This window comes from Penaeus monodon, chromosome 41 (genome assembly GCF_015228065.2).
Source record: "Penaeus monodon isolate SGIC_2016 chromosome 41, NSTDA_Pmon_1, whole genome shotgun sequence".
In the NCBI taxonomy this organism is placed as follows: Eukaryota; Metazoa; Arthropoda; class Malacostraca; order Decapoda; family Penaeidae; genus Penaeus; species Penaeus monodon.
Window position 1 is genome coordinate 29,618,406 of NC_051426.1, and position 12,347 is coordinate 29,630,752.

Here is a 12,347-nt window from a genome sequence, read left to right on the forward strand (position 1 = left end):
GACGGAGCCGCAGGACACGGGCGCCGCGCAGGGCACCACCGTCACCCTCAACTGCCAGGCCGACGGCTACCCGACGCCCTCCGTCACGTGGAAGAAGGCCACAGGTGAGCCTCTCAGTCTTTGTCTGCTTCGTCTGCACTTTTTGCTCTCCGTTCTCTCTTTGTTGCCTTGTCTGCGATTTTTGCACTCGTTCTCATGCCTTTTTCCATCTCTCTTTTTCCCTGCTGTATTTCCCATGAATCCTGTCCCCTCCCTCGCTCTCACCCCAAGTCCCAATACTGATCCCCACCCCGCCCTCGCCTCCCCTCCGAGCTAACCTCCGGCGGCGTCTCCCGCAGAGGAGGGCAGCGGCAGCAGCAGCGGCGCCTCGGCCTCGGGCCAGGGCGACTACCACGAGCTGGTGTACGGCGCGCGCGTCGAGGTCTTCAACAACGGCTCGCTGGTGTTCCGCAACGTGCAGAAGTCGACGGAGGGCCAGTACCTGTGCCAGGCGCACAACGGCATCGGCGCCGGACTCAGCAAGGTGGTCTACCTCACCGTCAACGGTGAGTCGGAGGGCGTCTGCGTTCGGGCCCTCCCCAACTGGAATAAGGATTCCCTTGAGTGTAAAGTCGTACGAGTCCTGGGTGAGTGCTTGCCATGGCTGGGGATTTGAGCCTGAATATACCGAGCTCCCTTAGAGTCGCCTTAGAGTCTTTGCCTTGATAATTATCAGCTGTGGCCTCAGCATTCAGTCCTGATTTAGTGATAGGGTGTCATAGCTTGAGAGAGAGAGAGAGAGAGAGAGAGAGAGAGAGAGAGAGAGAGAGAGAGAGAGAGAGAGAGAGAGAGAGAGAGAGAATCATCCCACTAACCCCGCCCTCCGTGTCCCCAGCGCCGGCCCACTTCCCAGAGAAAATGGGGCGCGAGGTGGTGCGCATCGGGCAGACGGCGGTGCTGCGGTGTCCTGCCCGCGGCGACCGCCCCATCGACATCTTGTGGTCCGTCGACGGCCGCCGCCTGGACCCCCACGCCGACCCCAGGTGGGCACACAAGGACTCTAGGTGAGGAGGCGCCGAGGACGGGAGGGAAGGACGCCTCCGTCAGAGAGGACGTCAGTCCATGTACTGCGCAAATGATACATTTATACTAAATAAAGACTAGATCGTTTCTGAATACATACGGCATCACTTGGGTTAGGTGATACTTAGGTGACATTGCCATACTGTTCTTGGTGAAGACAAGAACAGTAATGGTAACACAGAATCTTCACAGCCACCCTTACTTCTGCCTAGAATAAGCCAAGACACTATACAACAACAACAACAATCTCTCAGTCATAAACCTCACTCAAAGACCCGTCTCTCCCCCGTCAAGGATTGAGGTGCGCGAGGAGGTCATAGACGGTGGCCTGACCTCAGAGCTGGCTCTGACCTCCGCCGCCAGATCACACTCGGCCACTTACACCTGCCACGCCGCCAACGCCTTCGGCAGAGACACCAGGAACATCGAGCTGGTGGTGCAAGGTCTGTCGGGGAGAGTCCCTTCGCCGTCACTGGATTCTTTTCAGTTTGTCATCATCACTGTGTTTATTGCAATATTTGTGTATTCATTTATCCATGTGTTAGATAGATAGATACGCTTATTCACCAACCTATCAATTTAAGATCATCTGACTATTTTGAGAGTAATTCTTCACTTTCTATAATTGAAGCAGCAGCAACAACAACACCTATCTCACACAACCTTCATAAAACCTGAACGCAACACCCTCACCACTGAGCACGACAATAACCACAGCCTCTGCCTCTCGCCCTGCCGCAGAGGAGCCCGAGCAGCCCAAGAACCTGCGCGTGGTGGAGACGCACAGCCGTCGCGTCAAGCTGTCGTGGACGGCTCCTTACAACGGAAATTCTCCCATCCAGAACTACCTCATCCAGTATAAGTTAGCTTCCGGTACGTGCAGGAGGGATATGGTATAAGGTGTAGGATTAGGTGTAATGCTGCATCCGAGGAAGAGGACGGTATAAGGTGTAGGGTTAGGGATAAGGTAGCTTCCAATACGTGTAGGAGGGAGATGGTATAAGGTGTAGGATTAGGTGTAATGCTGCGAGGAAGAAGACGTCGTTATAAGATGTGGGATTAGGTATAAGTACGTGTAGGAGGGAGATGGTATAAGGTGTAGGATTAGGTATATGTGTAGGAGGAGGGCTTTAAAGGGTGTAATAGGATTAGGTACCAGGTAGCTTCCAAAGAGAAGAACAGTGTAAGATGAAGGATTAAGTATTAGGTAGCTTCTGGTACTGAAGGAAGAAGACGGAATAAGTTTTAGGATTAGGTGGCTTCAGGTAGGAGGAGAGCGGTATGTGGTGTAGAATCAGGCATAAGGTAGCTTCCGTTGTGTAAAGAATACTGTAAAGTAAGTTCCTGTTAGGTGATGGGTCAGTATAAGTATTCAACATGCAGTATAAATTAGATTCCTGTGCGAGTGGAAGCCAGGCGGTATCAAGTGTTAGGCTGGCTTCCGGTTTAAGTTGTAGGGTATGGGGTAAGTTAGCTTGTAAGTAAATATGTGTAGCACACGGTATAAGTTGTAGAATTCAGTATAAGTTTGCTTCTGGCGAGTGTTGAGTCCAGAATAAATTGTAAATTGCAGTATGAGTCAGTTTCCGTCTGATGCAGAAGCCGATATGTTATCAGATTCACGTAGTAACGTGTCATGGAGAAAAAAAAAAAATATATATATATACACTAAATCACGACATGTTTTAGCAATTGCAAAACAAACCTCATACGACTATGTATAAATTTTTCGTGCTAGGATTTCATCAATCATCAATTATAATGTAGTAAGCTGTTGACTGAATCACTGCTAATAAGTCAACTATATTTCCACCGACCAGTGATATCTCCATGATGGAGATTTATGCCTATAAACATGAATAACTATGAATATATAAATCTAGACCTATTACGGCTATTAAACTTTCCCATACATAAATGCAGAATTAGATTGATCATGGCCCTATGTTAAAAATTGATTAATTGAACATTATCTGTGAGTATAAATTAGTGAAATGTGAAATGCGCTTCACAGGATATAAATATGACATCATTACTCCATACTAATGATTGTTTTTTCCACCCCCCCCCCCCTCGCTGGTCCATTTCACCCCCCTCATCGCCCACCCTCGCCGTCTCCCTCTCCAACTCCCCCTTATCACTCCCCACCTCCTCGCATCCCCATCACCCCCCCCTTGGTCATATTTCCTCACGTCTACCCTCATCCTTCCCCCATCACACCGTCATCACCCTTACCACTAACCCCTACCTCCACGCATCCACCCTCCCCCGCCCACACATCCTCCCACACCCCCATTCTGCTCCATCCACATCACGCCTCCTCCCTACCCACCACCCTCCGCCCACCCACACCCCTATCACCCCTCTCCCCACCTCCGCCCACCCACACCACGCCTCCGCCCACCCACACCACGCCTCCGGCCGCCCTTCAGAGCCTTGGCCAGGGATGCCGGAGCAGCTGAGCGTGCCTGGCGAGCAGACGGAGGGCGTGATCCACGATCTCGTCCCGGCCACCGCCTACCACCTCAGGGTCACCGCCCAGAACTCCCTCGGCCTCGGCACCCCCTCCGAAGTCATCCAGGCGGCCACCGACGAGGAGGGTGAGTGAGGGACGGAGGGAAGAGGGAAAGGGAGGGTGGGGGGGAAAGGGAGGGAGGGAGGGAAAGGAAGGGAGGGAGGGAAAGGGAAAGAGAGAGGAAAAGGGAAAGAGAGAGGGAAAGGGAGGGAGAGAGGGAAAGGGAGGGAGGGAGGGAAAAGGGAGGGAGGGAGGGAAAGGGAGGGAGAGAGGGAAAGGGAGGGAGGGAGGGAAAGGGAGGGAGAGAGGGAAAGGGAGGGAGGGAGGGAAAGGGAGGGAGAGAGGGGAGGGAGGGGAGGGAAAGGGAGGGAGAGAGGGAAAGGGAGGGAGGGAGGGAAAAGGGTGGGAGGGAGGGAAAGGGAGGAGGAGGAGGGAGGGAAAGGGAGGAGAGGAGAGGAAAGGGAGGGAGAGAGGGAAAGGGAGGGAGAGAGGGAAAGGGAGGGAGAGAGGGAAAGGGAGGGAGAGAGGGAAAGGGAGGGAGAGAGGGAAAGGGAAGGGAGAGAGGGAAAGGGAGAGGGAGAGGGAGGGAGAGAGGGAAACGGAGGGAGAGAGGGAGGGTGAGGGGGAGAAAGGTGAGTGAGGGAGGCGAAGGGGGATGGAGGACGGGAGGGAAAGAGAGAGGAAGAGGAAAAGAGAGAGGGAGGGAAAGAAGGAGGGAAAGGGAAGAAGGGAAACGGGGAAAGGAGGGGGAGGGAAAAGGGGGTAAAGGAAGGGAAGAGAAGGAGCCATTGGGAGTGAGAGAAGGGAGAAGGAAGGGAAAAAGAAGGAGGGAAGAATGAGGAGGAAGGGAAGGAAGACATGTAAGGCCGAGAGAGAGAGAGAGAGAGAGAGAGAGAGAGAGAGAGAGAGAGAGAGAGAGAGAGAGAGAGAGAGAGAGAGAGAGAGAGAGAGAGAGAAGAGACAGGCTGACAGACAGACATAGACAAAAGAAAGACAGAGAGACAAAACCACAAGCAAAGCCAGATTCCCCTCTCTAACCCCCCCCCCCCCCCCCCCGCAGAACCGTCGGGTCCGCCCCAAGAGGTGCGCGTGACGCCCGAATCGTCGACGTCGCTCCGCGTGACGTGGGAGCCGCCCGCGCGAGACTTGTGGAACGGCAACATCCTCGGCTACTACGTGGGCTACAAGTCACACGTCCACGCTACGGACTACAACATCCAGACGGTCGAGGTGAGGCGGCGTGGCCTCTGTAGGGTCATTTCGTGGATTCGTAACATCATTTCGCTGTTTTGCATTTAGTTAGTTGACATCATTTAGGCGCTTCGTAAACATCATTCAGTCAATTTGTAAAATCATCTAGCTGTTTTGTAATATTATTTTGTTATTTCGTATATTTTTATTTATTTATTTACACACACAAACACACACACACACACACACACACACACACACACACACACACACACACACACACACACACACACACACACACACACACACACACACACACACACACATATATATGTATGTATATATATATATATATATATATATATATATATATATATATATATATATATATATATTTATTTATTTATTTATTTATTTATTTGCACACACACAACCACAACCGAACAATCAGACCCTCTGACCGGTGCCCTCCTGCCTCTCCTCCGCCAGGTCGGGTCGGCGTACGGGGGCAGCACCACCCTGTCGGGGCTGCAGCAGTACACTCGCTACGAGGTGGTGGTTCAGGCCTTCAACAACCGCGGCGTCGGACCGCTCTCGCCCCCCGTCATCGCCACCACGGAGGAGGACGGTGAGTGGCTGGTGCTGGTTGACGCTCATTGTGGTGCGTGATGGTGAGTGATGGTGGTTGATGGTGAGTGATGGTGGTTGATGGTGAGTGATGGTGGTTGATGGTGGTTGATGGTGAGTGATGGTGAGTGATGGTGAGTGATTGCGGTGATTGATGGTGATTGTGACTGATAGGGTTTGATAATGAGAATAATAAGTACTTGGTAGTTCTTGAAGATAGTGACTGATGAATGATGATTGATTGATGAGTGATTGGCACTGATGAGCAGCATTGATGATGATTGATGATAATGAGAGTGATTAGTAGTTTGATATTGACTGATAGTGATTGGAGAATATGTACTGAATGAGTCCTGTGAAAAAAGGCATTCCTCATGATGTGGAGATCATTATAAATCCCAACTGTGACGTGTAAGAAACATAATGTTTACATTATCTTTTCTTACTCCTTCTGTGTGCCAAGGTAAAGGGAAAATTAAAGGGCTTTCTGTTGTGTTAGTTGCAGATTTTAGCTTTGGTTTAGAATTCTGGCTCATAATTTATTTTTTCTTCGGCTTCTGTCTTGCTACAATTCCTATTACATGAGAAGTGATGACTTACAATTGCTTAAGATTTGCCGAAGTACGATGAAGTTTTAATATGACTGTGAAGGTACTGATTGATAAGATAAAATTTCAACCATTACTAAAAGAGATATTATCATAAACTTGCTCATCATGTAAAGTTTGTTCACTCTTGCTTTCCAATCTGAGCTCACCAGTTGTGGGTGGATCCCGGTGCCCTGCACGCCCACCCGCCCGTAGCATGCCCCCCCCCCAGCCGTGCCCCTAACGCTCCCACCTCCCCCAGCCGTGCCCCTAACGCTCCCACCTCCCCCAGCCGTGCCTCTAACCGCCTAGCTCCCCGAGCCATGCCCTTCACCCTTGCCCAGCTCCCCCAGCCGTGTCCTAGCCATCCCACCAGCCGTGCCCTAACTCATGCCCTCCCCGCAGCGCCCAGCCTGCCCCCGGAGACGATCCGGTGCGAGGCGACGTCGTCCCAGAGCATCTCGGTGGCGTGGCGCCCGCCGCCCGTGCGCGGCCAGAACGGCCTCATCAAGGGCTACCGCGTCCTGTACCGGCCGGCCACTGACTACCCAGGTATGTATCGGCAAGAAGGTCCTGCCCCTTTGTGTTGGCTTTAGCTTTTACGTTGTTTTTTTGGGTCACGAGTTAAACAGGGGGAAAATGCTTGCGTTCATTTCCCCCTTTCATTTTTTATTCTCGTCATTCTGTTATTTTTTGCCAACCCTTCTTTATCCATTGTTGTCTGTTAATTTTTGCCTTTTTCCCTTGACTTCGGCGGGGGAGACCTTTGTTGGTGCGTCGGTTAATCCTTTTGATGCAACGACAGATCCTCCACACCAACTAGATACTCCCTCGGCAGATGAGGAAGCTCAGGCGGAGACCACGGCCGAAAGCACCAACATCTTCAGCCTCGAGAAGTACACCAACTACAGCATCAGCGTCCTCGCCTACACCAGCGCCGGCGACGGGGTACCCTCTTCGCCCGTCTACTGCAGGACGCTGCAGGATGGTCAGTGCCTCGCCCTTCGTGCTTTGCTGTCGAGGGCTGTTTTCTTGTGTTCTCTGTGTTATACGAGGGAGTAGGCCCTTTTTGAAAGTGATATCAGGATTTTGTGGTATATTTAAGTGTTGGATTGGCTTTACTTACTTGTTTCTTATTGACATAGCAATACTTTTGTGATACGTTTAGTTTTCAAATGCAAAATGAATATAATAATACAATGCACCACATGCGTTCAAATTTTTACATCCGGAAAAAAAATCTTAAACGCCATTTCACTCGACGTATTTTCCTTCCCTCTCCCTCCCCGGTGCCCCTGCAGTGCCCGACGCCCCCGCCGGGATCAAGGCCGTCATCAGCTCTGCCAAGACGGTGCTGGTGACCTGGTTGCCGCCGGCCAAGGTCAACGGGATCCTGACGAAGTACACGCTCTACATGGCCGTCAGCAGCCAGGGGAGCCGGGTCAGTTACCTTTGGATTGCAGTTACTTTTGCGAACGCACTGCGAGCCATTATTTTAGCCTTATTTGTTATCAGTGTCACTCATTAAATTCTTGCTATTATATCAAAATTCATATTTTTTACACGTTGATGATATCAGTACTCCATAAAGTATACACAGTATAAAGTATATCCAGTACAGTATATATAGTATGAAAATAAAGTACTGTGCAGTATATATATATATATATATATATATATATATATATATATATATATATATATATATATATATATATATATATATATATATATATATATATATATAAAACACACACACACACACACACACACACACACACACACACACACACACACACACACACACACACACACACACACACACACACACACACACACACAGAGTGTATGACCACTATAACGTCATAGATTATGCCTGTTATCGTTACTATTCGAATGCTGTCACTAAGAATCTCTCTCTCCAGATGGCCTGACAAGAAAGCACATTTTCCGCTGTCAGTTTTATTGCTGTTGAACTTCTCACACTTTCCTTGCTATCTTGTTGAACTTCCTTGTTTATCTTTATTTTACTTACGTTTGACCATACTTATAGTGACTTCCTTGCTCTTGAACTAACATTCAGCTTTCCTGTGACTTACAGTTGACTTGATTACCTCTGGACTCGCTTCAGTTTACTTGCAGTTAACTCGTGTTCCATTTTTTTTTTACCTTTTACTACATTGCCTCTCTCCTCATTCCTTAATTTACCATAGGCCATTAACCTGTTTACCTCCTATATCCCTTTTGCTTATCCTACTTACAGTCACCTTTAGCTTAGTCTAACTACGGTTAACTTGCCTTTGTCTTTTACTCTTTCATCGGTTCTCCTTCGCTTATGTTAACTTACCTTTACATTCTAACATTTAAGCAATTCTCTCTCGCTTAACTTAACTTGCCGTTACTAACCTTAGACTGTTCAACATTCCCCTTACGCTTACCCTACCTTCTTCTAATCTACCTTTACGCCTTTAACCATTCGCCAGTTACCTTTCGCCTTACCTTTACCAACCTTCCACGCATTCCCCTTCGCTTACCCCCCGTCCCTCCCCCCAGAGAGAGCTCCCCTCGCGCACCCTGGGCCCGGCCGAGACCTCGTACGTGGCGGAGAGCGTCAGCACCAAGGACAAGTACGAGTTCTGGGTGTCAGCCTCGACGCAGAAGGGCGAGGGGAAGGCCACGGGCAAGATCGAGGTCCATCCGAGCAGCAAAGGTAAGGGAGACGCGCCCTTTTGTTGTGCTGTGTGGGGAAGGGGAGGGGAGGAAGGGGGAGGGAAGGGAAGGGAAGGGAAGGGAAGGGAAGGGAAGGGAAGGGAAGGAAAGGGGAGGGAAGGGAAGGGAAGGGAAGGAAAGGGGAGGGAAGGGAAGGGAAGGGAAGGGATTGGAAAAGAATGGAAGGGGAAGGGAAGGGAAGGGAGAGAATAGGATGGGTGGAATGGGACGAATGAGGAGAGGAAAGAGAAGGGGAGGGAGGGGAGAGGAGGGGTGGATAAGGGATGGAATGGGGAGGCGAGACTAGGGGAGGGGAGGAAGGAAGGGGAAATGAAGTAAACTGAAGTGTAGGGAAGTGTTTCGGTCTTTTTTGTCGGCAAGTCGAAGCTCCGTTAGAGAGGTAAGGGGAAGGGGGGGGGGTAAGAACGGCGAGGGGAAGGGAAAGGGAAAGTCAGTTTTGCGCAAGTTGGAAGCAAAGGTAATGGGGTAAACTTTTTTACTGTTGTATGGAGAGGAGAGGCACATTTTGGGTAATTTCGGTTGGTGAGGTTGTGGAAGGGAAAGGGAGGAGGTAAGAATGGCAAGGCAAAGGTAAAGGGAAGTGTCTGGATCTCTCTGTAGGCGAGGCAGATGTCCGTCCGGAAGGCAAAGGGCTAAGGAAGAGAAAGTTCACTCGTGCTTCTGTTTACTGGCAAGACCGGGGTTCATCTGAAGGGCAAAAGTGTGTGTGTGTGCGTGTGTGTGTGTGTGTGTGTGTGTGTGTGTGTGTGTGTGTGTGTGTGTGTGTGTGTGTGTGTGTGTGTGTGTGTGTGTGTGTGTGTGTGTGTGTGTGTGTGTGTGTGTGTGTGCCTGAGAGTACGTGTATATGTGCATGTATGTGCGTGTGCATGTTCGTGTGTTCTATTGGTAATCCTCGCACTGTCCATCCCCTTCGCCTGAGCGCCCCTCGCCTCTCTCTCAGTCAGAGCCCAGATCGCGTCCTTCGGCGGCCCCCTGGAGGTGGCGTGGAAGGAGGACGTGCGGCTGCAGTGCCACTCCGTCGGGGAGCCTCCGCCAGACATCGAGTGGAAGCTCAACGGCAACAAGATCACTCCCTCAGACAGAATACAGGTAATAAATGCTTTCTGCGGAGACTCGCGGGAGGGGAAGTCACAGGCGGGTAGTGATTTTAGATCAGAGATTATAACATTTAAGTAAAACAATAAATCAATATATTGTGATTAATTTTAGATTAAAGATTATAGAATTCAATTAAAGCAATAGATCTATATATTGTGATTATGATCTGTATTATCTGTACAGGCAAACATAATATTACAGTTAAAAAGACACTATATTCCTTAAATACCGGATGTCGGATGTCGTTAGCAGACACTTTAAAAGACACACTGACTTTCCAGATTCCCTTGAATATTAAATCGATACCGATAAAAAACGAGATACTCGGATATTATCAACAAACAACATACCACAAAAAACGCCCCGACTTTCCAGTTTATCAAAACTTTTGCATAATCCCAAAAAGAAAGCGAGGTGATTTGCAACATTCAACATAAAGCTCTAGTCTTCTCACGTTCTCTTAAATGTTTTGAGTAATCCTTAAAGAAAATTAGCCATTCTGACGTAATTTGCAACAAACAACAAACGTAAACAAATACCCTGACTATCCATGTTCCCTCAATATTACAATCCAGAAGGAAAGGAGGCATTCGAGTCCTGTTTACCAGCAACACCTTGAATTGCCAGTAATTGAAGGGTTTAATTAATGCATGGTCATGATTGATGCTGTTTTATGTGCCATTATGATCATTTCTTGCTAAATATATCACTTCATAAATCATCCTTTTGCTCAGTAATGACAAGATTAGTATAGGAATTGCATAGAGTATACACAGTATAAAGTATATTCATTGCAGTATACTCGTGATAAAAATAAAGCAATTGCATAAGCCAAAGAATGAAAACCAGAGTATGTGCAGCATTCTTCATACAGCACAACACAAGAGGAAACGAGACCATCAGACACCACAGACAAGCAAACACCTCCCTTAACCGCCGCCTCGATTTCCCAGGTTCGTCCCAACGGATCGCTGTTCATCCGGGACGTGCAGAAAACGGACGCGGGGAACCTGAGCTGCGCGGCCGTCAACACGCACGGCACGGACAGCATCACGTACATTCTTACTGTGCAGGGTGAGTGCGGGGGGGACGGGCGCTGGGGAAGGGGAGGGGAGGTGGGGGTGGGGAGTGGGAGTGAGTATAGGAAGGGAATAGAGAGTAAAAAATTCCAATAATATATATTTTTTCTTTTTAGTGAAAAGAAATCGAGTCAAGTGAGTGTCTCTCAAATAGTTATATTGTTCTAATAACATTCTTATTAAATTCAAGAATTGCATTATGTGTATTTATGTATTAGGTTACTTATTTCGAATCACAATGTGCAAACATTGATTATTAATGTAAGAAATTCTTTGATAATATCATAGTAACGGATATAATAGTTTGTTGGTGTTTGCACATGAAAATCAATGAATGAAGTCCACGCTAAACGAACTAAATCCATTACGTTCCGAATCCTACAAATATTCACATGTTAATGTACTTAAACCGAAAGCATAAAATATTTTCTAAAAGCTGAAATATCTGTTACTTTTTTTTGTCCACATAGAGTTTCACAGCACATTCCTCATTAAATGTCCAACATCACTTTACAATGTCCCCCCCCCACCTCAGTCCCGCCCGCGCCGCCCACGCTCTACGTCCAAGGGAGTTCCAGAGACGCCCTCACTCTGCGCTGGAGCCTCCGCCCGCACCACGCCCTCGTCAGGGGCTACATCCTCAACTACAAGCGGGAATACGGCAACTGGGAGGAGGTGCGTTTGTTTACTTTTTTTGCTGTTGTTTTACTTTGGAAGAAGTGGGACCCTGTGTTTGTTTGCGTTTTTGTAGTTGTTCTACGCTGGGAAGCCTTTTCTTTATTATATGCCTAAAGAGAATCAGTAAATCCTTAGGAACTGTGGAGATTTTGATTGTATTTCTGGTTGTTAACAATAATGGCCTGTCTATTTATGGATATGTAGACAGTGCAGGAGGTTTTTGCCTACTTTCTGTAAGCTGTATTTATGTTAACAGCATTATGTTTTCATGTAGATGAGAAAAGAATCGAGGAATCAGAAACACCATAGTTGCTCGGTGAAGTTAGGATAAACTTTCTTCTCTTTTTTCACACTCGGTGCCCTGTTAGGGCACGACATTCAATCTGAGGGCAGCATTTGCTTCATATCCAGTTTATCATCATCATTATCATTATCATTATCATTATCATTATCATTATCATTATCATTATCATCGTCATCGTCATCGTCATCGTCATCGTCATCATCATCACCATTATCATCAATCATCAATCATTTCTATTATCATTATCGCTACTACTAGAACTACAATAAGTATCATAACTGAATCCGAAACCCGGCCCCAGGTGGAGCTCCACACGGCCAGGACCACCCACACGCTGTCCGGCCTCGTCTGCGGGTCCCGCTACCAGCTCTACGTCACCGCCTACAACAAGGTGGGCACAGGACTGCCCTCGGAGATTCTCACCACCTCCACCAAGGGGTCGGGTAAGTTGGGCTCCTGCACCTTAGTAGAGTACA

At 48.3% G+C, this 12,347-nt stretch overlaps 1 protein-coding gene across 1 annotated transcript in view; it reads left to right on the forward strand.

The window, feature by feature from the left end:
- LOC119598480 (Down syndrome cell adhesion molecule-like protein Dscam2) overlaps nt 1-12,347 on the forward strand; it is a gene marked incomplete in the record, with an annotated part of 95,969 nt that overhangs the window by 65,315 nt on the left and 18,307 nt on the right. Inside the window, 16 exon segments of the mRNA XM_037948108.1 lie at nt 1-104; nt 339-545; nt 875-1,043; nt 1,357-1,505; nt 1,804-1,935; nt 3,495-3,662; nt 4,638-4,807; nt 5,258-5,396; nt 6,388-6,534; nt 6,788-6,970; nt 7,284-7,423; nt 8,536-8,692; nt 9,653-9,801; nt 10,764-10,884; nt 11,425-11,564; nt 12,173-12,314. The exon segment at nt 1-104 is cut by the window's left edge and continues 16 nt beyond it. Of these exon segments, the coding sequence (XP_037804036.1) occupies nt 1-104; nt 339-545; nt 875-1,043; nt 1,357-1,505; nt 1,804-1,935; nt 3,495-3,662; nt 4,638-4,807; nt 5,258-5,396; nt 6,388-6,534; nt 6,788-6,970; nt 7,284-7,423; nt 8,536-8,692; nt 9,653-9,801; nt 10,764-10,884; nt 11,425-11,564; nt 12,173-12,314 (2,417 nt within the window).